At 41.1% G+C, this 12627-nt stretch overlaps 1 protein-coding gene across 1 annotated transcript in view; it reads right to left on the bottom strand.

Annotated features, from left to right (window-relative positions):
* Nucleotides 1-315: 315 nt before the first annotated feature.
* The window catches only part of LOC126196723 (trypsin delta-like), a 44353-nt gene continuing 32041 nt past the window's right edge, over nt 316-12627 (bottom strand). The window contains exons 6-8 of the mRNA XM_049934625.1: nt 10958-11113; nt 2304-2475; nt 316-395 (exon numbers count right to left, since the gene is read on the bottom strand). Coding sequence (XP_049790582.1) covers nt 2326-2475; nt 10958-11113 — 306 coding nt within the window. The 3' untranslated portion in view covers nt 316-395; nt 2304-2325. The remainder of the gene's footprint in view (nt 396-2303; nt 2476-10957; nt 11114-12627) is intronic.

The following is a 12627-nucleotide window of genomic DNA, read 5'->3' as shown; positions in this document are numbered from 1 at the left end:
TGCTCTAGCACTTGCACTATCAGTGTCAGATAGTTGCATTCACTGTAGAGACAAACAAATTAACTGCTAACATCTTATTTAACTGTATCTATGTAATTAACAATTGTTATAATCTTCTATTTACGTCAGAAATCGCATTCAATTATTGATCATAGCTCGCGCGAACTGTCCCACAGACGTGACGAAAACAAAGTTCAGTATTGAATGTATAACTGACTGCTGATTTCAAAAGGAACATGAACGTAATAATTCAAATCGGAACACTTTTGATAGCTTCGTTGACAGTCTTGCACAGTAGCTACAACGTTACTCGACGTTCAGTACAATATTACTCCAAAAGGTTTATTATGAAGACTGCTTTATTCTGGCATTTGTGACTCACATGGCCGTCTGTCCTGAAATACAGAAAAAAACTTGAAAAATGGCAAATCATTAAACGAAATTACATAAATTCTTTATTATGCAAGATAAATTTTGAAAGAAATGCTTATAAATCTATTTTAAGTTTGTCCAATTATGAAACGATCTTTTGAGCCTAGGCTAGCGCCGTTAAATTTGTTTACTCCTTTATAAATATGTTACACAAGTGTATAATTTGAGGAGAAATAAATTGACTTTCTACTGATATATCAAACAGTGAGTTCTCTCGTCTGAGGCATCGTCGAACATGTCTTGATATTACACTATAAATTTATATTTCTATTACTTGGCGTTAAACAATACTACAGCCTTCAGGTTCAGCAAAAATATTTCGTAAAGCCTAAAGATGACACGTTAAATTTCAGTGAAACTTCATACTTGCATGATGATAGGCTGTCATTTCATACAATCATCCTGGGAAACTTACCATTAGGTGAGGTGTACTGGGGGTGGACAGAAATATCGAAACACTAGAAACAGAACACATTACTATGCCTAATACGGTGTATGTCATTCCAAACGCCTTCCACTCGTCTCGGAATCGGTAGATAAAAGTGCTGTGTGGTTTTCAGAGGAATCTTATACTTTTATTCCTGCAAAATAGCATCAAGTTCAGGTAGTCATGATGGAAGTGCATAGCGATACGCTCCATTGACTCCAAATTCGACCACAAAGGTGCAGTACAGCTAGAATTGTTAACTGTAGTGGTCAAGGGAGATGCGACAATTCATCCTCGTGTTCAGAAAAGTAGCTCGGGGCAATGCGAGCTGTGTGACCATGGGCCCAGGTGCACAGTATCCCCATTGGAGAAGAAACAGTGTACCATGTGGTGGACCTGAGCAGTCAAAATGGTCACATAATGGTTGGAAGTAATGAGACCGTGCAGAACACACATGGACCCCCTGCAATACCACGATGTGGGATCCCAAATGATCACCGAACCCCCACCATGTTTCACGCTTGGAACGTAAACTTGATCAGAACTTGAAAACAGTGTAGAAAAAGACTGATCCGACCAAATACGTTTTTACATTGCTCTGTAATTCAGGTTTTATTGCTTCGGCACCACGTTTTCTTAGCAAGGGCATTTGCATCACTGACGAGTTGTTTTGCAATATCTGCTCACCGAGCATTCGGGTGGACGACGGTTGAAACCCATGTCAGGCCATCCTTATTTAGGTTTTCCGTGGTTTCCCTAAATCGCTTCAGGCAAATGCCGGGATGGTTCCTTTGAAAGGGCACGGCTGCCTTTCCTTCGTCATCCTTCCCTAATCCGAGTGGACTAATCACCTCGCTGTCTGGCCCTCTCCCACGAATCAAATCACCAAACCAACCAACACCTGCTCGCCCCGTAATTCCCATATTATGCATGTCCATTCCTGTCGTTTTGATGCTGACAGGATTCGCGAATGCGACATTCAGTTCCGCTGTGACTTCGTCCTCTTGTTTTTCGTCACAATCCTCTTCAATGAACGTCCGTGACGGTCACTTAACGAAGGCTTTTTTCTGCGTTTTCACTTAGGGGATGATGCTTTTCCGCTCTGCTGGTATGCGGTACAAGTCTTCGATATCCAGACACTTCGACTGCCTGGGTTACGAAAGCATCCACCATACGAGTATCAACAGTTTTCTCACGTTCGAATTCACTTATTTCCGACATAATACATTCACAGCTACAAAGAACACTAATCTGACGACGACTGACACTTGCAGCATATTGGAGAAACGCACAGGAGTAGGTCGTAATCAAATACAACAGCGCAACATGCAGGCTTGGGTAGAATCTGTAGTCATGTTCAAGCATGTATTTCTCGTCGTCTTCCCATTTTTTTGTCCAACCCCTGTCTGTTATGAGGATATAAAGAAATCAAACACGTGCTCACCCGTGCAGTCATTCTGGCATCCCTACCAGGAACCGGCGTTCTCCCTGATCCAGTCCAAGTAACTGGAGACGCGGGTGTAGACCGTGGGGTACGGTGGGGTGGCGCACTGGAACGACCACGACACGATTCCCACCATCACACCATCTCGCAATAGTGGGCCGCCGGAGTCACCCTGGAAACAAAAGGAACAGCGTGGCGCAGTCACAGAAAAGCACGCAAAACACCGCGGGGCAGTGAAGAAATTGTTAGCTGTTACACTAAATTGTGTAAGGTCTCAGACAAGACGTTATAAAACTAAATGACATCTCATGGTTAACAGTGAAAATTTCGACAGATTAACATACACTTTAACAGAAATAAAAGCATTCTAACAAGCACGTGTACAGAACGTCTCATTTGCAAGGTAATAGCGAATGTATAGTTACGAGACGACACTCGCTTCATAATGGAATACTGGCCTATTTAGCATCAAGATATTTGAAATGTGAACTTTTCAACAAAGTTGGTCTCTAACTTCAGCCATGGCCTACCTGATCAAGCATTCCAATACTAGATGGCCACATTACGAGATCCAATTAGCTGTTCACATGTAACTGTTTATGGAACTGCTCCAGGTGTTGCTCTCGAATTTGGATTAAAAAACGCATTATCACTGCTCTGACTTACAGACTATCTCAAAGCCCTTGGATTATTTCGCAGGTCTTGACAAGACTGTAATTCGCTGCTATAAATCTTCAGCTGTATCACAGAAATATCCGCAGGATTTCAGGTCAGGTGATGTTGGAGGTTAAAGTATAGTCTCTGTTCCTCCCGTCCATCTTGGTCCATTTATTAAAAGAGATCTTCTATACCTCAGAGCTGCAATAGAAATGTATTATTTTCCAAAATCGGATTTTGGGTCTGTAACCAATCATCAGCGTCGTGTGATACGGAGAAACAAACAACTGGATGTTAATCGATTCCTACAAAATGATAACAATACATATATAACAGTAATATATGTCTACTTACATTATGCACTTCTATAGCAACGACATGCTTGTCACTGAATGTGGGTGGATCTGAAATATGTCCTATAACGTTATATACAGTTCGTCATGTATATCACTGCTGTCAAATTTTAGTCAGTGACAATTCAAGCCAATGTTTGACATAACTGTCATATAGAATTGGTAACGTTCGTTTCACAACAATGCCTGCAAACGTGACGTAACTTTGAAGTCCCAGCCAATATCGACGCCCGCATGATCAGCTATCGACTTGCGTTAGCATTCGATACGGACCTGTCACAAGATTTCAAGCGCCCATACCGGAGGTTCACAAAAAAAACATCATTCTTGGAATGATTTGTTTTAAGTATTGCTATAATAAAATATCACGTAATGATTTATAAACAGTTAATGCCTTCATACAAGAGAGCTCTCTTAGGAGTGAGTTATTATCGTCAATAATTTACAAATTAAGAATGAAACAACTTGATTTATAGTTTGCGGTATACCGCTTCACTGTAACGAAGCACTGAAAATTTATCACAAACTCAGCATTGTTTTCATTAAATGTTACTTAAGAACCTATCAACGACAAAGCCTTCAAGATGGAATATGATAACCAAGACGGGATCTAAAGATCACGCGGTTAATGAATTGCCGGCACGGTAGTTCAGCGTGTGGTGAATCACCTCCTCGTAGTATAGCAATCGTAAACTGCCCTCTGCGCCCTCTGTACACACACACACACACACACACACACAAAACTGAGTGAACGAATTGACGATGAACTTGAACAGGTGTAATAAGACGTCCTCAACGAACAATAGCGAACAGAATGAGATCAGCAAAATAAATAAATAAAATAAAAATGGTCGTGGTTTCTAGAGTACAAAGTTGTTGGTTCGCATCCCGTTGCATGCAATTTTCTTCATGTTAGAGTTGTTAAAATAATCTCTTACTTTCGTATAAGTGTACAGAAGTTTTCTCTGCAATAATGAATGTTATCTACTTTCAGTATGATCTAAGAACGAAAGATGAAATAATTATTTAGCGATTTCCGAGTATATGGTTAGGTAGGAACCTAAGAGGACAGCTTAAATTGCTGCGAGTGAATCGAGAAGCAATAATATTCATATTCTTCCTTGTCAAAAAGTCGTTAACCGATCATGATGTCGTCTACATTGCACGTGACGTCAAAATGAGTCACGTTCAAGGGAGCGGTTGTGAAACAAGAATTACCCTATAGAATAAACATCGAATTGACAGGTCAATGGGTCTACATTGGCGCTTCAGTCCAAAACCGCGGGACCTATACGGTCGCAGGTTCGAATTCTGCCTCGGGCATGAATGTGTGTGATGTCCTCAAAAGTTAAGTCCCATAGTGCTCAGAGCCATTTGAACCATTTTACATAGTAACATCACATTGAAACTTCCCCTTTGTATGTAAAGAACGACAGTGCTGGAAAAACTCTTACGTTATTTGATTTTTTAAACAGCTGAGCAAAACTCAGCGTACTCAGACAGTTTTCTCTTTAATTATTCTGACCATCACTAAACTGACACATAATATTTTTAGCGCAATGCAATCTGACTTTCAATAACCCCTACAAAAGAATGGCCCTGACCAACAATAACTTATACCTTTCGTGAATCACTTACCTCACAAAAATCTTCGTTACTCGAACTACTGCAATACAGCGAGCGCCAATATTGCCAGCTAAATAAAAGTTTCTAACTACTGAAGGCACTAACTACTGATAGGAATAGTTAGCAAATGAAAGATTTTGATAGAGAACAAACCATTTATTTACCTTAATAGGGTTCAAAAGTCATAATAGCTTTTTTAATAGCGTTAAAAAGTCATAATATATATAATGTTGTGACAACCATTTAAACAAATTTCCTTTTTCTGACGTACACACGTCCAGATCGTCCGCTCCTAGTAATCTCTCAAAACTCTGGCATCTCTCTCTCCACATCCACCACTGCTGGCCGCTCACCTCCAACTGCCCAACGCTACGGCCTGTTAACATCCAACCGCCCAACACTACACTAGCGAATAATCCAACAATGAGTCCAACCAGCCATAGACTGCACGCAGCGCAGTCAGCGATTTTCATACTGAGCACTACGTGGCGTTACCAATATAAAAACCTAAACAGCCTACTTACAACCTTCATCATAGAACATGGAGCAAATGGGAGTATTAACGTTTTGGACGTGGCAGTTAAAAGAAAAGGAGATACCCACCTTTTCAACATATTCTGGAGAATTTCTTGCCATCCATCTTGCAATAAAGAGCCATATTTCCTCTCAACGATTGCGAGGTTAATCAAATACGGTTTAAACAAGGCGAGTATTAATGCTGAATTACTTAGCCTACAGTGGAGAAGGAAGCATCTCAAAATGGTTATGACCCAAAACTTATTACGAAATACAGAAAGGACGTATTAAAAGTAGAAATCAGATTAGAAATGAGTAAGAAAGTAAGAAAAGATAGGTTTATTTAAGTTTATAGCTTTAACATCCTGGAGCCACATTTCCGACTAAATAAGTCATTTGTTTCGAAAAACTAAACCTCAAATCGGCTTCAGGACAGAGAACAATATGAGTTCTTATACACAATATCGATAAGAGCCAAATATATAACATTCAAGGCTGTATAAAGTAACATGTAGTGAATGTGATAAATTTTATGTTGGGCAAACAGGGAAAACTTCAAACGAGAACATACGAACGTTAGTGAAGGCAATCCTTCAGCATTCAGTGCTCGATTACGAGAGTACAAGAATACTGCTGATGACATTAAGATAAACATCACCATTCGCCACAGAGCAGAAAAAGGCAGATTATTAAAGATTCTAGAAGAAATTGAAATATACACTCATACGAAAAAACAACCAGACAACATACTTAATGAACGAACCGAGTTACGGAGTTAGATGTGTATACAAAATTTCAACAGTGTTTCAACCGAATAATTTTCCTTTGGAGTCTATGTTCTGCATGTAAAATTGTCTAATTTGACGTGATATGTAGGCTTATTTTTTAGTCTTAAACGTTTTGTATATTCTGATTTCACATTCCAATTATCAAAAATAAAAATTTATATAATTATATGATGCATGTCACAGACATATATAGATACGATCTTGGATATAACAGAAGACACGTAATGTAGACTCCTTGACCTGTCAGTTCCATATTTACTCTATCTGACAGTTACGTCAAACATTATCAAGAAATGTCACTGCCTAAATTTTGACAGCAGTAACATACATGACAAACTGTGTACTATGCTGCAGGACGTATTCCAGATCTTACCGTATCAACTGACAAGCATGTCATTGCTATAAAGTGCAAAACGTAAGTAAATTTTTAGTACTGTACCCCCATGAACCATGGACCTTGCCGTTGGTGGGGAGGCTTGCGTGCCTCAGCGATACAGATGGCCGTACCGTAGGTGCAACCACAACAGAGGTGTATCTGTTGAGAGGCCAGACAAACGTGTGGTTCCTGAAGAGGGGCAGCAGCCTTTTCAGTAGCTGCAGGGGCAACAGTCTGGATGATTGACTGATATGGCCTTGTAACAATAACCAAATCGGCCTTCCTGTGCTGGTACTGCGAACGGCTGAAAGCAAGGGGAAACTACAGCCGTAATTTTTCCCGAGGGCATGCAGCTTTACTGTATGGTTAAACGATGATGGCGTCCTCTTGGGTAAAATATTCCGGAGGTAAAATAGTCCCCCATTCGGATCTCCGGGCGGGGACTACTCAGGAGGACGTCGTTATCAGGAGAAGGAAAACTGGCGTTCTATGGATCGGAGCGTGGAATGTCAGATCCCTTAATCGGGCAGGTAGGTTAGAAAATTTAAAACGGGAAATGGATAGGTTGAAGTTAGATATAGTGGGAATTGGTGAAGTTCGGTGGAAGGATGAACAAGACTTTTGGTCAGGTGAATACAGGGTTATAAATACAAAATCAAATAGGGGTAATGCAGGAGTAGGTTTAATAATGAATAAAAAAACTAGGAGTACGGGTTAGCTACTACCAACAGCATAGTGAACGCATTATTGTTGCCAAGATAGACACGAAGCCCATGTCTACTACAGTAGTACAAGTTTATATGACAACTAGCTCTGCAGATGATGATGAAATTGATGAAATGTATGATGAGATAAAAGGAATTATTCAGGTAGTGAAGGGAGACGAAAATTTAATAGCCATGGGTGACTGGAATTCGAGAGTAGGAAAAGGGAGAGAAGGAAACATAGTGGGTGAATATGGATTGGGGGAGATAAGAATCCCGGAGATGCTAAAAGGTAGCAGATAGATTATATAATGGTAAGGCAGAGATTTAGGAACCAGGTTTTAAATTGTAAGATATTTCCAGGGGCAGATGTGGACTCTGACCACAATCTATTGGTTATGAACTGTAGATTAAAACTGAAGAAACTGCAAAAAGGTGGGTATTTAAGGAGATAGGACCTTGATAAACTGACTAAACCGGAGGTTGTACAGAGTTTCAGGGAGAGCATAAGGGAACAATTGACAGGAATGGAGGAAAGAAATACAGTAGAAGAAGAATAGGTAACTCTGAGGGATGAAGTAGTGAATGCAGCAGAGGATCAAGTAGGTAAAAAGACGAGGACTAGTAGAAATCCTTGGGTAACAGAAGAAATATTGAATTTAATTGATGAAAGGAGAAAATATAAAAACGCAGTAAATGAAGCAGGCAAAAGGGAATACAAACGTCTCAAAAATGAGATCGACAGGACGTGCAAAATGGCTAAGCAGGGATGGCTAGAGGACAAATGTAAGGATGTAGAGGCTTATCTCACTAGGGGCAAGATAGATACTGTCTACAGGAAAATTAAAGAGACCTTTGGAGGAAAGAGAACCACTTGTATGAATATCAAGAGCTTAGATGGAAACCCAGTTCTAAACAAAGAAGGGAAAGCAGAAAGGTGGAAGGAGTATATAGAGGGTCTATACAAGGGCGATGTACTTGAGGACAATATTATGGAAATGGAAGAGGATGTAGATGAGGATGAAATGGGAGGTACGATACTGCGTGAAGAGTTTGACAGAGCACTGAAAGACCTGGGTCGAAACAAGGCCCGCGGAGTAGACAACATTCCATTGGAACTACTGACGGCCTTGGGACAGCCAGTCCTGACAAAACTCTACCATCTGGTGAGCAAGATGTATGAGAATAGGCGAAATACCCTCAGACTTCAAGAAGAATATAATAATTCCAATCCCAAAGAAAGCAGTTGTTGACAGATGTGAAAATTACCGAACTATAAGTTTAGTCACAGCTGCAAAATACTAACGCGAATTCCTTACAGGCGAATGGAAAAACTGGTAGAAGCCGACCTCGGCGAAGATCAGTTTGGATTCCGCAGAAATGTTGGAACACGTGAGGCAATACTGACCCTGCGACTTACCTTAGAAAATAGATTAAGGAAAGGCAAACCTACGTTTCTAGCATTTGTAGACTTAGAGAAAGCTGTTGACAATGTTCACTGGAATACTCTCTTTCAAACTCTAAAGGTGGCAGGGGTAAAATAAAAGGAGCGAAAGGCTATTTAAAATTTGTACAGAAACCAGACGGCAGTTATAAGAGTCGAGAGGCATGAAAGGGAAGCAGTGGTTGAGAAGGGAGTGAGACAGGGTTGTAGCCTCTCCCCGATGTTATTCAATCTGTATATTGAACAAGCAGTAAAATAAACAAAAGAAAAGTTCGGAGTAGGTATTAAAATCCATGGAGAAGAAATAAAAACTTTGAGGTTCGCCGATGACACTGTAATTCTGTGAGAGACAGCAAACGACTTGGAAGAGCAGTTGAACGGAATGGACAGTGTCTTGAAAGGAGGATACAAGATGAACATCAACAAAAGCAAAACGAGGATAATGGAATGTAGTCGAATTAAGTCGGGTGATGCTGAGGAAATTAGATTATGAAATGAGACACTTAAAGTAGTAAAGGAGTTTTGCTATTTGGGGAGCCAAATAACTGATGATGGTAGAGGTAGAGAGGATATAAAACGTAGACTGGCAATGGCAAGGAAAGCGTTTCTGAAGAAGAGAAATTTGTTAACATCGAGTATAGATTTAAGTGTCAGGAAGTCGTTTCTGAAAGTATTTGTATGGAGTGTAGCCGTGTATGGAAGTGAAACATGAACGATAAATAGTTTGGACAAGAAGAGAATAGAAGCTTTCGAAATGTAGTGGTACAGAAGAATGCTGAAGATTAGATGGGTAAATCACATAACTAATGAGGAGGTATTGAATAGAATTGGGGAGAAGAGGAGTTTGTGGCACAACTTGACAAGAAGAAGGGACCGGTTGGTAGGACATGTTCTGAGGCAACAAGGGATCACAAATTTAGCATTGGAGGGCAGCGTGGAGGGTAAAAATCGTAGAGGGAGACCAAGAGATGAACACACTAAGCAGATTCAGAAGGATGTAGGTTGCAGTACGTACTGGGAGATGAAGAAGCTTGCACAGGATAGAGTAGCATGGAGAGCTGCATCAAACCAGTCGCAGGACTGAAGACAACAACAACAACGACAACGGCTATATATGTACAGTTATCATTTTGTAGGAATCAATGCACATACAACAGTTTGATCCTCTGTATCAGATGTCAGAAAACCGGTATGGCAAATAAAACATTTCTAGTGCAGCTCATGGCGTATAGAAGATGATAAATATCTGAAAGCTGCGGAGTACCGAGCATTCAAAGGTTTTACATCCCGGTTCATGTTGCCACGATACATGTCGTCTTACATCAGCAGCGAGACATGCCAGTTCCTCACCATACATGTACCACATTCCCCAACCATGGGCCACGGGCGAAATTTTTTGACACCTTTAATGGTGACTTAATCGAAAAGGCTATATTCCAGGTATATTTGTAATATAATATTATCAGTTCCCAAAGAAAAAAAAAGTTTTGGTAGCACGGTAAACAATACTTTTACTGACGCTTTTCGCCCTTCTTCTCATCGTGAGAAAATTTCAGTATACAGAAAAATTTTCATTCGTCACATTTGTGCATATTAAAGCTTTCTTATGATCCCCAAGAAGGGCGAAATGCGTGAATAACAGTGATGTGTACCCTCCAACCTAGACAGTTGTTCTTTCGAAATATTATCTACGTTTTCTGTAACAGACAAGCTATGGAGCTGGAAGCACTGTATATTATCATTCGTCTCGCAAACAGCTCGTTTGTGCACCCGCATTTACTTGAATGTTTTTGCTTCTCAGCTAGCCATCCTCGGCTTACGGTTCAGCAAGATAATGATTGCTCGCACACGGCGGCAGTTTCTACTGTTTTTTCTTTCTGCTTGCCATACCCTACCTTGGCCAGAAAGTTCGTCGGATATCGCCCATTTGGTGCACTATGGGCAGAGCCCTCCAATGAGGTCGGGGTTTTGACGATCTAACGCGCCAATTGGACAGAATTCGGCACGATATTTCTACCGGGTGCGTTCTTTTCTTTCGTTTAGTGTGTGTGTGTGTGTGTGTGTGTGTGTGTGTGTGTGTGTGTGTGTGCGTGTTTTACAGTGTGTGTCTACCTAAGAAAGCAGAGAAAAATTCGCTTGACGCCTTCGTATCCTCTTGGACAAATTCATGCGTACTTTCAAAATACTTACGCTGCACGAAGAGGCCTGCTCCTCGACGCCTGCGGCACACAGCATGGTCGGGTAGACGGTGTTCTCGAAGCCATCCCAGAACAGCGTGGCGCACAGCTGCTGGTCCCACACCTGTACGTCCACCTTCTGCAGGTCGTTTGGGCGCGCCCCTCCGTACTGTGGAAGTGGAGCGACATTTAGTGAGAGTGCAACGGGTCAACAGGAGGAGTCGCTACCGCAACCGAAATGTTAGTGGTTGACATTCCTTGTAACAAGTAGTTCCGTACTGAATAATTCCATTAGGGAGTTAAGCTGTTGGGACTCAATATTTGAGCAAATATCCATATACACTACAAGTCGTTGCACTTAGAAATCAAAATATCTCGCGAAAACACACTCCAGACAGGGAAACGGGACAGACCAATTTCATATGACTTATAGTGAAACTCTCTTCCCAATTCTATTCAATACCTCCTTATTAGTTATATCATCTACCCGTCTAATACTCGGCATTCTTCTGTAGCACTATATTTCAAAAACTTCTTTTTTCTTCCAGAATGAGATTTTCACTCTGCAGCGGAGTGTGCGCTGATATGAAACTTCCTGGCAGACTAAAACTGTGTGCCCGACCGAGACTCGAACTCGGGACCTTTGCTTTTCGCGGGCAAGTGCTCTACCAACTTTTTTTTTAAGTTTTTTTTTTTTTGTGTCTCCTTCCTCCCCTTCAACCCATCCTTGCGCTCGCCAATTTCTGCCGTCTCTGCCTGGCTTCTATGCCATTAAAAGAACGTTGAACACGAAGGACGCTTCTTCTGCATCAAGAAAGGAAAACGTGTTGTCACTGCAGTGGAAAGTTCAAGGTGCGTTGCTTCTGCAGCAAAGGAAACGTTTCATTCCTTGTTGATGACTCTTTGCTGCAAACCTTTTATTTTCATCGTGTTTTGTTGGTTTTTTGCTTGTTTTTATCTTTTTTAACTTTTTTAATATACAACAAGTTTTCTTTTTAAATTGTTTGTTTCCACTATTCTTTGCGTGAGACATCTCGGCTCGTTGTTGGCACTCAACGCTCGTCTTCTCGAGGGTTGCCTATTATGGTATACCCCAACCATATAGCTTGGTCTCATTCCTTTCTCCCCGTTTGTATGTGATCTCCTATGTCGGCAGTTGTCTTCTCTTAGCACTGAGTGCCCAATGGCCGGGCGCCACACACTGGTTGTAATGTGGAAAAAAAAAAAAAAAAGGAAAACACTGCCATCAACAACGTTATTAACAGTCGGACGCAGTGCATTCATCTTACATCTACTTCGTTGTTCCTTGTTCGCTTTTGTTCATCGTCGTTGTCGTTCATAGTGTCGTTATTCTCAATGCTGGTATATAGTTCGCGAACTTTTGTCTGTATTTTTCATCCTTCGTCAGCAGTTGTGCTTGTGTGGCTAGATATACTCTGTAGCCCCGGTAAGATGGCGCATCTTCGGCTTGAATTAGGTAATGCAGAGTATGTCCTGTCAGCCATGTCCATATATTTTTCTTCGTGATGGGGTAGTAAGTGCCATCAGGTTGCAACACCGATGTGATGGAGATTGTCTGTCTAGCTGTCCTGCAGATAGAGGCAAGGTTCATTCTGCACCATTCCCAGACCAATTTATTTTCTCCGCAGACACATCTATGTAGCAAGTTGTCTATGAGGGCAC

Source organism: Schistocerca nitens, chromosome 1, assembly GCF_023898315.1.
Source record: "Schistocerca nitens isolate TAMUIC-IGC-003100 chromosome 1, iqSchNite1.1, whole genome shotgun sequence".
Classification (NCBI taxonomy): Eukaryota; Metazoa; Arthropoda; class Insecta; order Orthoptera; family Acrididae; genus Schistocerca; species Schistocerca nitens.
This window is presented reverse-complemented; position numbering and strand designations above follow the sequence as displayed.